The sequence below is a fragment of the Rhinatrema bivittatum genome, chromosome 1 (genome assembly GCF_901001135.1).
Source record: "Rhinatrema bivittatum chromosome 1, aRhiBiv1.1, whole genome shotgun sequence".
Lineage (NCBI taxonomy): Eukaryota > Metazoa > Chordata > Amphibia > Gymnophiona > Rhinatrematidae > Rhinatrema > Rhinatrema bivittatum.
In genome coordinates this window covers 764,735,766-764,748,267 of record NC_042615.1, presented here as the reverse complement: position 1 = coordinate 764,748,267, position 12,502 = coordinate 764,735,766, and the positions used below count along the sequence as shown (strand labels likewise).

Sequence of the window (12,502 nt, the reverse complement as noted above, 5' to 3'; positions counted from 1 at the left end):
CAGGAGGCCCCCCAAGCTGGCCAAAAGTCCCTGGGGGTCCAGCGGGGGTCCGGGAGCGATCTCCTGCGCTTGTGACGTCGGGGGACAGGAACCAAAATGGCGCCGGCGCCATTTCTATTAACACACCCGTGGCCCGAGCGTGGAAGATCACACCGGGACCCCCCCCCCCCACTGGACCCCAGGTAATTTAAGACATTTTGGGGGGGTTCGGGAGGGTGGGGGATTTATTTTAAAGGGTCGAGGTGGGTTTTAGGGTTGTTTTAGTGTGCCGGTTTTCCCGCCCTCCCCCGATTTACAATTTACATGATTTAAAAAAAAAAAACAAAACCGCGACGATCCAATTCCTTCCCCCCCCCCAGCCAAAATCGATCGTTGAGACGATCGATCACACAATTCACATCTCTGATATTAAGTCTGAGGCTCCAAAAATAAAAAAAACCCAAAACATTTTAAAATCGGCCTGTGGCCGACAGGTTGGAAGACAGATGCTCAATTTAGCCGGCGTCCATTTTCCAAACCCGTGGTTCGAGAACAGTCGCCGGTAAAATTGAGAATCGGCTGTCAAACCCGCTGACAGCCGCCACATCTGTCAATAAGGAGGCGCTAGGGACGAGCTAGTGTCCCTAGCGCCTCCTTATTACCGCAGGTGCTCATTTAAATACTCGATCGCGTGCCCAGGAGAGTGGCCTGGGTGCACGTCGGGAGAGCAAGCGCTCGCCTCGAAGCACCAGCTCTCCCGAGGTTTTTACTGTATCGGCCTGTATTTATTTATTTATTTATTTATTTATTTGTTGAGTTTTATATACCATCATTCGGTAGAGCCATCATAACGGTTTACAAGAGTATACATTTTTCTTAGCAGTTGTGCAACAGTAAAAACAATTTGAACAATATCAGAAATAAGCATATCAAGTCCAGAGAGCATTATTAGGTTGGACGAGGAGGGTATGCAGGTTCAGGGTGAAGAGAATGTATTTAGAGGTTTAAAAATGAGAGTTCAGTTGAGAGTTGGGATGATCAGGTCTGAAGGTCAATGTAAAATTTGCGGAACATTAGTGTTTTTAAGTCTTTTTTGAATGTTTTTAGGTCGTGTTGGGTTCTCAGGAATTTAGGTAGGGTGTTCCAAAGTTTAGGTGAGGCAATTGAAAAGGCTCTTTCTCTTGCGGTTGCCAGATGCTCATATTTGATAGGGGGAATGTTTAGGTAACCTGAGTTATTAGAGCGTAGGTTTCTTGGAGGATTTTGAGGGATTATGTTTAGGGTGTAAAGACCTTGATGATCATTGTTTAGAATTTTGTGGATTATGGTCATTGATTTGTAAGCAATACGTGCAGTAATAGGGAGCCAGTGAAGTGAGGTCAATATTGGTGTTATGTGTTCACTTCTTTTTGTTCCAGTTAGGACTCTGGCAGCTGAGTTCTGCAGTATTTGGAGTGGTTTGAGGGATGAAAAAGGTATTCCAATTAGTAAGGAGTTGAAATAGTCGAAGGTGGAGAAGATAAGAAGTTGTAATACAGTTCTGAAATCGTAGGGGTTGAGAAATGGTCTTAGGGTTAAGAGTCTGTGGTATCCTTCTTTAGTTTTATTTGCTATGTGGTTCTTGAAAGAAAGTTCTTTATCAATGATAACTCCGAGGTTCCTGGTGTGGGTGGTAGGAAGTATAGTTATCATTTGTTTGTCAAGTATTGTCAGAGTTGGATTAAGTTACTGATTGTAAATTACTGACAAGTACATTCTTACACATTTATGGCTGTGCTTTGCAATTATACTGTATGTATTCATTTTATGTCAGTAAGTATTGTTTAATAAGTTTTATATATTATCGTTGACTCTGATGTGCATATAGTTATTTCTTTATTTCAGTAATAACTTTTCAATATAAGGCACATAACTGCAGGTAAAAATTAGACAAGCTTGTGGTGGTTTACAAAACTTTTGGAGGTTGAAAAAGGATCCATTCTCCCATGAAGCTTGGGAACTCTTGGTCTGTTTCATTTTGTGATTTTTTTTCCTATCCTTTTTTTGTACGCACTATTTGCCAATGATGTGCACGGGTACCAAAGGCAAACGGTATAACCTGGGGGTACTCCGAGAGCCCCTGTCCCAACCCTCCCCTCCCCAATTGTCCCTGGAGGTGGCTGTTTCCTGAGGAAAAATATTTTTTTAAAATAAAACCCCCAACACAGGTCCCCGTCCCCCCCCAACCTCTCCCCTGTATTACAACATAGGGTACAAGTTACAAAATCCAGGGTCGGCGTGTGCAAGGCGCTGAGCTGCACAGCCTTGCCCCGTTCCCTTCCCCCTAACCTGACCTCCCTCCCCCCCCCCCCCCCCCCAAATTTTTGTTTAACCTTTTGCGCACGCCGGCCGATTGCCGGCACGCGATCTCTGACACAGCGGCAAATGGCCACTGTGCCAGGAGCCACTGACCCCACCCCGCCCCTTTTTGTAAGCCTCGGGACTTGCGCGCATCCCAGGACTTTATGCGCGCCGCCGGGGCTTTTGAAAATAGGCCCGGCGCGCGTAAGGCCGGTTATGCACGTAAATCCTCCTGAAAATCCGGCCCTTAGATTTTTGTAAACATAAACTTTTTTTTTTAATTTTTAAGACATCCCATGGCTTTAACCCTTATTTTTGCAAGCAGATAACACCATGCCTGTAACTTATACTCTCTGTTCTACTTTAGAAATTTTCCCTCTAGCCAGGCTGACTTGCATGGATATGTGAGTGTTAAACTGTGCCATGAAAGGGGACCAAGTAAGGAATAATCCACTGGTGCAGGAATATCTATGGCACAGTTAGGGTCCACATGAGCACCATTCCATGAATCATACACTGTGTCACATTGTTTCGGATGAGTCGTGTGCCTTTTTCCATACCAACAGGCCATATTTCCATGTAATTTCTATTGAATTTGCAGTGGCTTTTTCACTGATGGACTCCACCCTTCTGAAACCCGGGCTGTATGTTTACCCGCCATTATGGAAGATCTTGCGCTATAAAGAAACAAGACACCTAGATGCACTTCGGTTTTAGGTGCTCTTTAATAGTACTTGAGTATCTGTAGTGTATTTGAAAGACTTAGGATGATGACTGAGCAGCTTCATTAGTGCATATGCAGTGTAAGAAAGGGAATTAATTTATTTTACAGTTTAAGCATGGTGTTCGGGTTTATAGCTCTCACCTCCCAAGGTCAAGTGATATTTGGAGTTATGCAAACTGCATAATTTGATTGTGACTTATTGTGAGAAATTCCATGTCAGCTCCCTCAAGCTCAGTATCCTGTCTCCAACAGTGGCCAGTCCGGGCTGCAAGTACCCGGCAGATCCCATTAAATAGCTCTATTCCCTGTTACTCCCAGAGACAGCAATAGCTTTCTTTAGGCCAGGAACTTGTCCAAACCTCTTTTGAACCCCACTATTCTAGTCCCCTTGACCATGTCCTCTGGCAACAGATTCCACATCTTGATTATATGTTGAGTGAAAAAGTTCTTTTGTTTTAAATGTGCTGGTTGCTAGGTTCATGGAATGTCCCCTTGTTTTAATATTTAAAAAGATAAATAACTGTCCTTTATTTACCCATATTCATGATTTCTATACTTTCGTCATGTCCCCTCTTAGCCGTCTCTTTTCTAGCCTGCATAATCTGAGGATGCCATCCCACACTATATATCACGTTTTCCTTATGCGACCGAAGTATGTGTTATAGTGCATCTTGACGTTTGAAACATTCGTTCTTCTGAATTGGATTCTCTTAATTTTTATGTGGTTATGATAGCATCAGCATATGACAGCCTTATTTTTCCTTCCTTTTTTTTTTTGCCTGTTGTGTCAATGCCTCAGTAAAAGGATTTAAGGAAGAGCACAAGGTAGAAAAGAGCAAGCTTTTATAGAGACAACACCCATTTTGTGATTTAGTTGCTTCGATAATTATCCACATTAAAGTCTAGCTACACTGTAAATTTGTGTTAATTGATCAGTACTAAAAGGAAATGTACTGGCAAAAGTACAAGCCAGACCTTTGAGAGATGGTAACTCTTGAATTTGATGTTTTTTTATTTTAACAGAGAGAGCCTCCTTCAAGATTAAGGTCTTGCAGTGTAACAGATGGTGTTGCTGAGCACTCTCACTTATTAATGGTAAACTAAATTATTATTTTTTTTCTTATCTTATGCACTCTATTGTTTTTCCTTTATCTCATGCTCCAAGAGTAGCTTTTTCCTGTGGCAATTGTTAAATCTCTGTGCATGTCCTTAAATTGCTAATAGTAGTCAATGTGATGTGCACAATTCTAGGTGAACACTAGATGTAAATATTAGATGTATATGGGTCAGTACAAGCAGTGAAAAATTAGTACAGATTTAGGTACAATACAACTAAATAAAGAGCTGAAATTTGTAGAACATAAAATATTACATGCTGATTATGTAATCCTTTATTAAAATATTAATTTTTCATAAAAGGAGAATAACTCTAAAGGCACTTGACAAAGCCAAAATCAGGTGTTCGTAGATAAGAACCCTGGCTACATGTGCAAGTGAACGAAACAAATCAGTAATCTTTATCCTTTCCAAGCTGTGTCCCAATGTTCATCTTGATCTTGGATTTTGAGAGATCATCTTGTACCCCTGAAGGAAAATAATAAATCCAGAAGTGAGAACAATTGCAGTGAGGTCCTTGAAGAGCCACACACAGCTCCCAAGCATCAGGCTGGGGGCCACCGCTGTAGATAATGTGTGGTGTCGACTCAGAAACACAGCAAACAATGAACAGGAAAAAGTTCTCCTCTCGTCTGGGCTGTGTTTGCTTCCAATAGCACGTCACCACTCCTGGGCTGTTTCAAGGTGGCTTTCGCTGAAGCAGTTTAATTAAGAATTTCTGACCCGTTTTTTTGCATAGTGTTTACAGGGCCCATCCATTATAACAGCATGAGTCAGATATGCAATCTGGCAATAGCTACAGTTTAAAATAAATAAAAGTTAAAAAAAATAAAAAATAAAAAAATTTTAGGAAAAGGATATTTGTGTTTAGAGCTAGGTCTCTCTCTGTCATTGGCAGTGTATTTTTCCAGAACTCAGGAGTGAGTAGGAATCATTTTATTTATTTTTTGGGGGGGGGGGAGGGGAGGGGGCAGAGGCAGAAGAGAAGGGCTAAATGGAAAGTTTTCCATATCTAGTAGCAACTGCTGCTTTTCTTGTAATTCCCATCCAGGTAGAAATAGCAGTGCAGAGGCCGAGGAGGGCAATATGACATCAATTTGGAAGATATGGCCACTAATTGAGCAGAAAGTCATTGCTTTCGGAAAGGGTCACTTGACAAATGTATGTTTGTAGACTGGGATTATTGCAGAGCTGGAGCGTCTAATTCAGGGGCGCCTTAAACAGCTGCGCTGGCCAGAACCTTCAAATTGCATCTGTTTGACTTTATTGCATCCTCTAATCCTAGGCCCTCCTCTTTATGGTCCCAATCTATTCTCTCTCATACATAAAGGCCTTTTTTTTTTTTTTTTTAGAACAGAAGGTGGGCACCCAATGCCGTAGCCTTACCCCATCTTTAAATGGTTTCTGTCTAGCAGTGTCCAGCAGCACGAAGGCCGGCGTGGCTAACCACGCATGCTCCCCTCCGAAGTGAAAGCCCCAGTTTGAAAGAGGAGGGCTGTCATGATGCTGTTTCTTTTAATTGCTTTAAGTGCAAGACATTTCTCTAGGAGAGTGGTCTCTAAGTCCAGATTATGGACATTACTGTGCCCTTCCGATTATAGAAAATGCCAGCTGAGTTGGTTTACATAGTACATTTTCTTTTTGTAAAAGAGGAGCCTTTTAGGAAACATAGACAGGGTCATTTTGGCTAAGGTCAAATGTAATGTTTGACCCATGAACCAAGGACAATCCATGTTGACCTTCTGGTTGAGTCCGACAACCTGAATGGGGCATTAAATTGTTTGGATGCTGGCCAGATCAGGAAGAATTAAAGTTCCTTTAAAAAAAAAAAATAAAAAAATCTATGGCATATGTATTATAAAATATTTTATTAACATGGCTTACATTTTTTCCCTCCTTTCTTTTCTTTTCTTTTCTGAAAAGGAGTTGGAAATGCTGCCACATTTTTTGCGTTCATGTAGTGTAATTAGTATTGTAGAATTGATTTAATTCACTCCTACGTTCCATTAATTTTAATGCACAGTGAAACATCATACGTCATTCAGCTGTAGGCATATAATAAAAAAAAAAAACCCCAGCTTCCTTCCAGTAACACAGAAATTCCCAATTTCTACCTGAACAGTAGCAAATTTAGCTGTACTTGTATTTATTTGTGCATTAGAAGTTCAAGGCTCATGCTATATACAGGTCTGGTGGCGTGACATTAGCTCTGCACTTTTCAGCTTATTTGTAGATTTACATTTGTGTTTCCGGTGGGATAATTTGGCTTGGCTTTCCTGTCTTTTTAATGATGACTGATCCAAATAATCAAATGTAGTGCGTGGACACACAAACTGAGTGAAGTATGGTCCCTTCTGTATTAGAAATTTGGTGAGAGTATACTTTACCCTGAGCCTGCACGAGTCTTGCTTTCTGCTTCGCTAATGACATTTTCTCTTCAGCAACCTGTACTTTAACATGAACTGCCTTCTCATACTGAGAATCTTGTATGGGGATTGTAATCACTGATGATCAAATTATTGCCTGAAAGCCTTCATATTTTATTAATTTTTTGTTTTTTCTTTTCCAAGCCTTGTGTATCTACCTCTGTATATTGATATGTGTTCATATATATGCACACATGCATATATTTATAGAACAGCCTTTTAGATATTTTATCTGGAGATCAACCAAACCCAATTATGTATTGATTTTTATTAGTTCAAAAAGGAACACATGACTGAAAAACAGAATTTACTATTGTCCATTAGGCAGTAATCGACACAAAAATAAAAATTGTGTTGAGATGGTTTCATAAAACAAATATCAGACTGACACTTTTACTCTATATCAGAAAACACTGACTTCAGCAAGGCACAGTGACCTCCAGTGGCAGTGTTTTTCTTGATCCTTCAGTTAATGGATACACAGCTCTCTGTAGGTCACTGTGCCCTATTTATGCACACCAACACGATGAACTGTGATTGAGTTCCGAAAGTCATAACTAAAATCCTAGCTCCAAAAAGAAATGCCCAGCTGTGCAAATGTGTGTGTCTGTTTTCCCAGCACCTGGCGCAGGTCACGACTTCTGTCTAGGTCTTCCCTTTACTGATCATGCCCTCCGTAGACTTAGAAATGTAAACATTTCTACAGAGAGCTCCAGAATAGTTACCAGATGTGCCTTTTGACTGCATGTACTATGAAAATCTGAACAGTGTAAACTCTCTCAGAAATGTTCCCTGATGATGAGTTGTAAATATTCACAATTACTTTCTTCCTGTCCTGGTCATCAGTGATTACCTGTTTGCATTTCTTCTCCATTCACTTTAGATTTAACACTGCTTCTGCCCTCCACACTAATATTGTATGGTAGTTTCACACTCAAATCTAACAAATGGGTTCTGATTATTTAAGATGTAAACATTTTAACACAGTATTGCTTTATTTGTAAATACATTTAATTGTAACGTTAATTATCCATTTAACAGCCAAGTGCCCCAGATAGGAGACCTCGTTCTTCAACTGTCACAGGTGGTGCAGAACCCACGGTAATATTCTTTCTCACACACTATCTGCAAAGAAGAGTCGTGTGGTCTAAAAATATTAGAGATGTTTTCATTTTTAGGTGCATCCTGGTTGAGATGGTTAAGGTGCTGCTGCTGCTGAACTAAATGTTTGCACATATATCTATATATAGATATATAGATATATGTGTGTGTGTATGTATAATATATATATCTATATATATATAGATATATAGCAAATATATATATATATATAGCAAATAAAGTTTGCTGGCTTTTGCCCTTCCTCCTGCTCTGAGCTTCCAACTTGATATGTCTGTAGCATCATGAACTTTTATTTGCAACTGTATGTGGGTTTTCCCCATTTTTTAACCCCTTCATCTGGTCCAGAAAGAGGGCAAAGACTATGGCTGTCTCCGGAACCCGATATGCACTGAGAACGTTAGCAAAAAATGCGAAGAATTTGCAACTTACTTCAGAAATAAAATTGCCAACATCCTTCAACGTTTCCCCTCTATTCCCGCCCCCACCGTTCCTCTCCCCAATGACAAGAACGTCAAGCTCATGTCACTTGACCTGACGACTGCCAAGGAAATTGAAACCATTCTAAAAAAGATTAAACCGGCCTCACACATCTCTGACACCATCCCCACGAAAGCACTCCTTTCGATCCCCTCCGTCATTGCAAAACTCCTAGCTGAAATAATAAATTGCTCACTCACAACTGGAAAAATTCCCAGATCCCCTCAAACTTGCCATTGTCAAACCCCTCCTTAAAAAACCCACCCTTGACCCCAGTGACCCTGCGAACTATCGTCCCATTTCCAACCTGCCCTTCATTTCCAAAATCCTGGAAAAAGTAGTTAACACGCAGCTATCAGATTTTTTGGAAGACAATAACATCCTTCACCCGGCACAATTCGGTTTCCGCAAAGCTCGTAATACCGAAAATCTCTTACTTGCAATTACTGACACCATTCTCAAAGGCATGGACCATGGAAAATCGTACATCCTTGCCCTTCTAGACATCTCGGCAGCCTTCGATACGGTCAGCCATGAAATTTTAATTACCCGCTTAGCAGAGATAGGTATTTCTGACACAGCCCTACTCTGGTTTTCCTCCTAACTAAACTGTCGAGGGTACATTGTAAGAATTGATAATTCGGAATCCTCTCACATCCCCCTCACTCAAGGCGTTCCCCAAGGATCCTCTTTCTCTTCCACATTCTTCAATATATATCTATTGCCACTCTGCCGCCTCCTCTCCGACCTAGGCCTAAAGTTATTCCTATATGCAGATGATGTGCAAATCCTCATCCCCATCCAAGAATCCCTCACCAAATCCCTTCAATTCTGGGAATCTTGTCTTGCATCTATCAACTCCCTTCTATACAACCTCCACCTTGATCTGAGTGCATCAAAAACAGAAATCCTCTTTATCTCCAACCAACCTGACAGTTTTCCCCCATCCATCTCTCACAACACCACCCAAGTAAACACCGCCTTGCACTCCGTCAGAGACCTAGGCGTCTCCCTAGATCAACATCTAAATTTCAAACCCCACATCAACACTCTACTAAAGGCAGGTTTCTTCAAACTCCATATCCTTAAAAAACTCAAACCCCTCCTCCATGCCCAGGATTTCCATTTAGTACTTCAGATGACCATACTATCAAAACTGGACTATTGTAACTCCCTACTTCTGGGCCTCCCATTCTCCACCATCAAACCCCTACAAATCTTGCAGAACTGCATGGCCAGGATCATAACGAACACCCGTAAACGTGACCACATCACCCCCATTCTAAAGGATCTGCATTGGTTACCTCTCTCATTCCGCATCCAATACAAAACTCTTACTATGCTACACAATTCGCTATACAATCACAATCACTCCTGGCTAGAAGAAATGCCGTGTTTCCGTTCATCCAACCATCCCGCCAGAACCTCCCTTGCAGGCACTCTCTATACCCCTTCCCTCAAAACCGCACACCACGCCTTCACCAGAACTAGAGCATTCTCTATTGCTGGCCCCTCCCTCTGGAACTTCCTACCCACTGAACTCCGTCTGGAGCCATCCCTACGCAATTTCAAAAAAGGAATCAAGACCTGGCTCTTCAAACAGGCTTACCCTGACTCGAATCAAACATAGCTAGTCACACCAGCTTGGTAGAGCTCGTTTAACCCTTCCCTCAGTCCTCTTCATCTCCCTCGCCCCTAGCACACCTCCCAGTACTGCCATTTACCCCCCCCCCCCCCCAGCTTTTGTCCTTCAGAATTGCACTGCACTGTAATTTTTTGTAAATCTATATATGGTTTCCTTTTTTTATTATTTACTCTTATCCCATGACTATTATTGTACCTTTTATGGTGTCATTAATTGTTCCAAATAAGGTTATCTTATGCCTGTAGCTCTCCTGGCATTGTTCCTTTTTGTTCTTTCTCCTTTTCTCACAGCTCCTACCTCCACTTTCCTACTCATCTTTTCCAGCCTGCTCCCTCTTTTCCCGTACCCCTGTTCATTGTAATTTTCATGCTATTTAGTTATATGTAAACCAGCGTGATGTTCCCATGAATTCCGGTATATAAAAGTTCATAAATAAATAAATAAATCTGGCCACTGCGTATCGCTGTGAAGCGATGACTGAGGCTCCCTCCTCCCCTCATAGGCTATGAGCTCTGCCCCTGCAACAACCCCAGCCCTGGCGGGACGATAAACCAGGCTGAAGCATCAAACCTAGATCTTTTGCATGATAGCCTGCAGCTCTACCCCAAACCATCAGGTTAATCCCTGAAACCATAACATTGAATAATATCCCATTGTAATTTAGTTTTAAAAAATGTGCATTAAATAATCTGCCATGCTGCTACTACTACTACTACTTCCACCACTACTTATCCTTGGTAAAGTGTTACTAGATATATGCAGTGCTGTGCAGATACATTTAAACGTGGAGCTTAGAATGTAGTCATGACAAGCACTAGTCTGTGGGAAGTGGATTTATTGCATAGAAGTATTTTAGGATTTAAAAGCAGCCTCAAAAAGATGAGTTCTTAGACTGGATTTGAAAATGGCCAGAGAAGGAAACATGACACATCGAATCAGAAAGTCTCTTCCAGGCTTATGGCCCAGCAAGGTGGAAGGTGCAGAGTCAGGAATCGGCAGTGGAGAAGGGCCTAGATGAATAGTACTCTGTTCTAGGGGGGGGGGGGGGGAGTGCAGAAAAGGGGGCTACTGCCCAGGGTCCCGCCCCAGTGCATCCTTGCCCCCTGCAGCAAGCCTCAGAATATATGACAAGATGACACTGGAAATAAAATACTGCTCCCTAGAAGACCAACACACTTTTTATTGGGAAAACGACATACAAACATAGATATGTGACAGTAGAGACAGATCATATGTCCTATCTAGTCTGCCCATTCACCCAACTAATTCAGCTTTACCATACCTACCACTCCCTTAGAGATCCTCTGTGTTTATCCCATGCTTTCTTGAATTCAGATACTGTTCTTTTCTCCGCTGTTGCCATGGGGGAGGCTGTTTCATGCATCCACAACCTTCCCTGTAAAGAAAGACTTCCTTAGATTACGCCCTTCATCCTCCTTTCCATCAAAAGAGGCTTGCCTGTTTTGGAGGTATTTAAACGTCTCTCTCATATCTCCCCTGTCCTGCCTTTCCTCTAGGATGTACGTGTTTAGATCTTTAAGGCCTATCTCCATATGCTTTAGAACAGAGACCACTGACCATTTTAGTAGCCATCCTCTGAATCAACTTCAACCAGTTCACAGCCTTTTCAAGGCACGGTCTCCAGAATTGTACACAGCCAGACTGCTATAGATCCCTACCCACTGGCAGAATACCTCACCTCAGTCACACACACACACACACACACACACACACACACACACACACACACACACACATAGCATGGAGAGGCCCTTGTCCAATACAGAGAAAGTGACCACAGATTAAAAGTAGAAATGTGCAAAGACTGAACCTGACGTCTTAAGAAGCCAGAATCTGCATGCAGTGTAATACTGGTGAAATAGGAGAAATGCATTTCTACTTGTACTGTGTAAAATACAAAGATATCAAAGATGCTTCAGATTTCCAAAGCCGAAAGTCATCTCATGACTAAACCAAAATAAAATGCTTTATTTCTCTCTGTCACCTGGATGTTTTGAGCCTTAACTTAATACCCCACTCCCACCCTTCTTGTTTCTCCTGAAGGATGATGCCGTGCCCTGGGGAAACAGAGAGGAGGTTCAGCCTACCTGCTAGGGCGGAAAAGCATGGGGAGAGTCAGAGAGGTTCCCTCTTGTCTCTTCTCCCAGCTTTCAATTTCCCCAGAGGCTGACATCAATTTCTGTCACCGTTTCCCTGTCTTTCCCAAGTAACTTGCCCTTCTGCCATTCTTTGGGCACAGGATCTTTTACTCTTCCTTGGGGCAGTGCTCCTGCTGTTAAAGCAGCAGCTACAGGGCAACCAGAGAGGGGGGGGGGGGGGCTCAATCAGCCGCAGCGGAGACAGGAAAAAAGACCCAAATGTACCCCTCTGCAGCACGTGTCTCCTGGGTTTTTCTGGGGCTGGCACAGATTGATTGGGGATACCCGTGGTCTCCCACATATGTGCCCACATTCTCCTGTTGGGCTATGCAGAACAGAGGTTGTGAAGGAGGGGGAGGAGCAGAGGCCAGGTGCATGTTTATTTTTGGGGTCCATGGGGCAATTCGAGCAGGCGGCAGAAAAGTTCACAAGGACGTGTGTAGGGAGAGAGAAAAGAAGCTAGGTAATGAGGACCTGAAAAGTGAATACATTTATAGGTGAGGAAGAGAAGCTT

At 42.3% G+C, this 12,502-nt stretch overlaps 1 protein-coding gene across 10 annotated transcripts in view; it reads left to right on the top strand.

Moving 5' to 3' along the window:
- NEDD4L (NEDD4 like E3 ubiquitin protein ligase) overlaps positions 1–12,502 on the top strand; it is a 907,002-nt gene that overhangs the window by 749,437 nt on the left and 145,063 nt on the right. For 6 of the 10 annotated variants that reach the window (XM_029579603.1, XM_029579595.1, XM_029579572.1 and 3 more), the window contains one exon: positions 4,067–4,138. In XM_029579603.1, the coding sequence (XP_029435463.1) occupies positions 4,067–4,138 (72 nt within the window). Of the gene's footprint in view, positions 1–4,066; positions 4,139–7,626; positions 7,687–12,502 lie in introns of all 10 variants that reach the window. The other 4 variants (XM_029579588.1, XM_029579580.1, XM_029579549.1 and 1 more) reach the window with 1 other exon arrangement.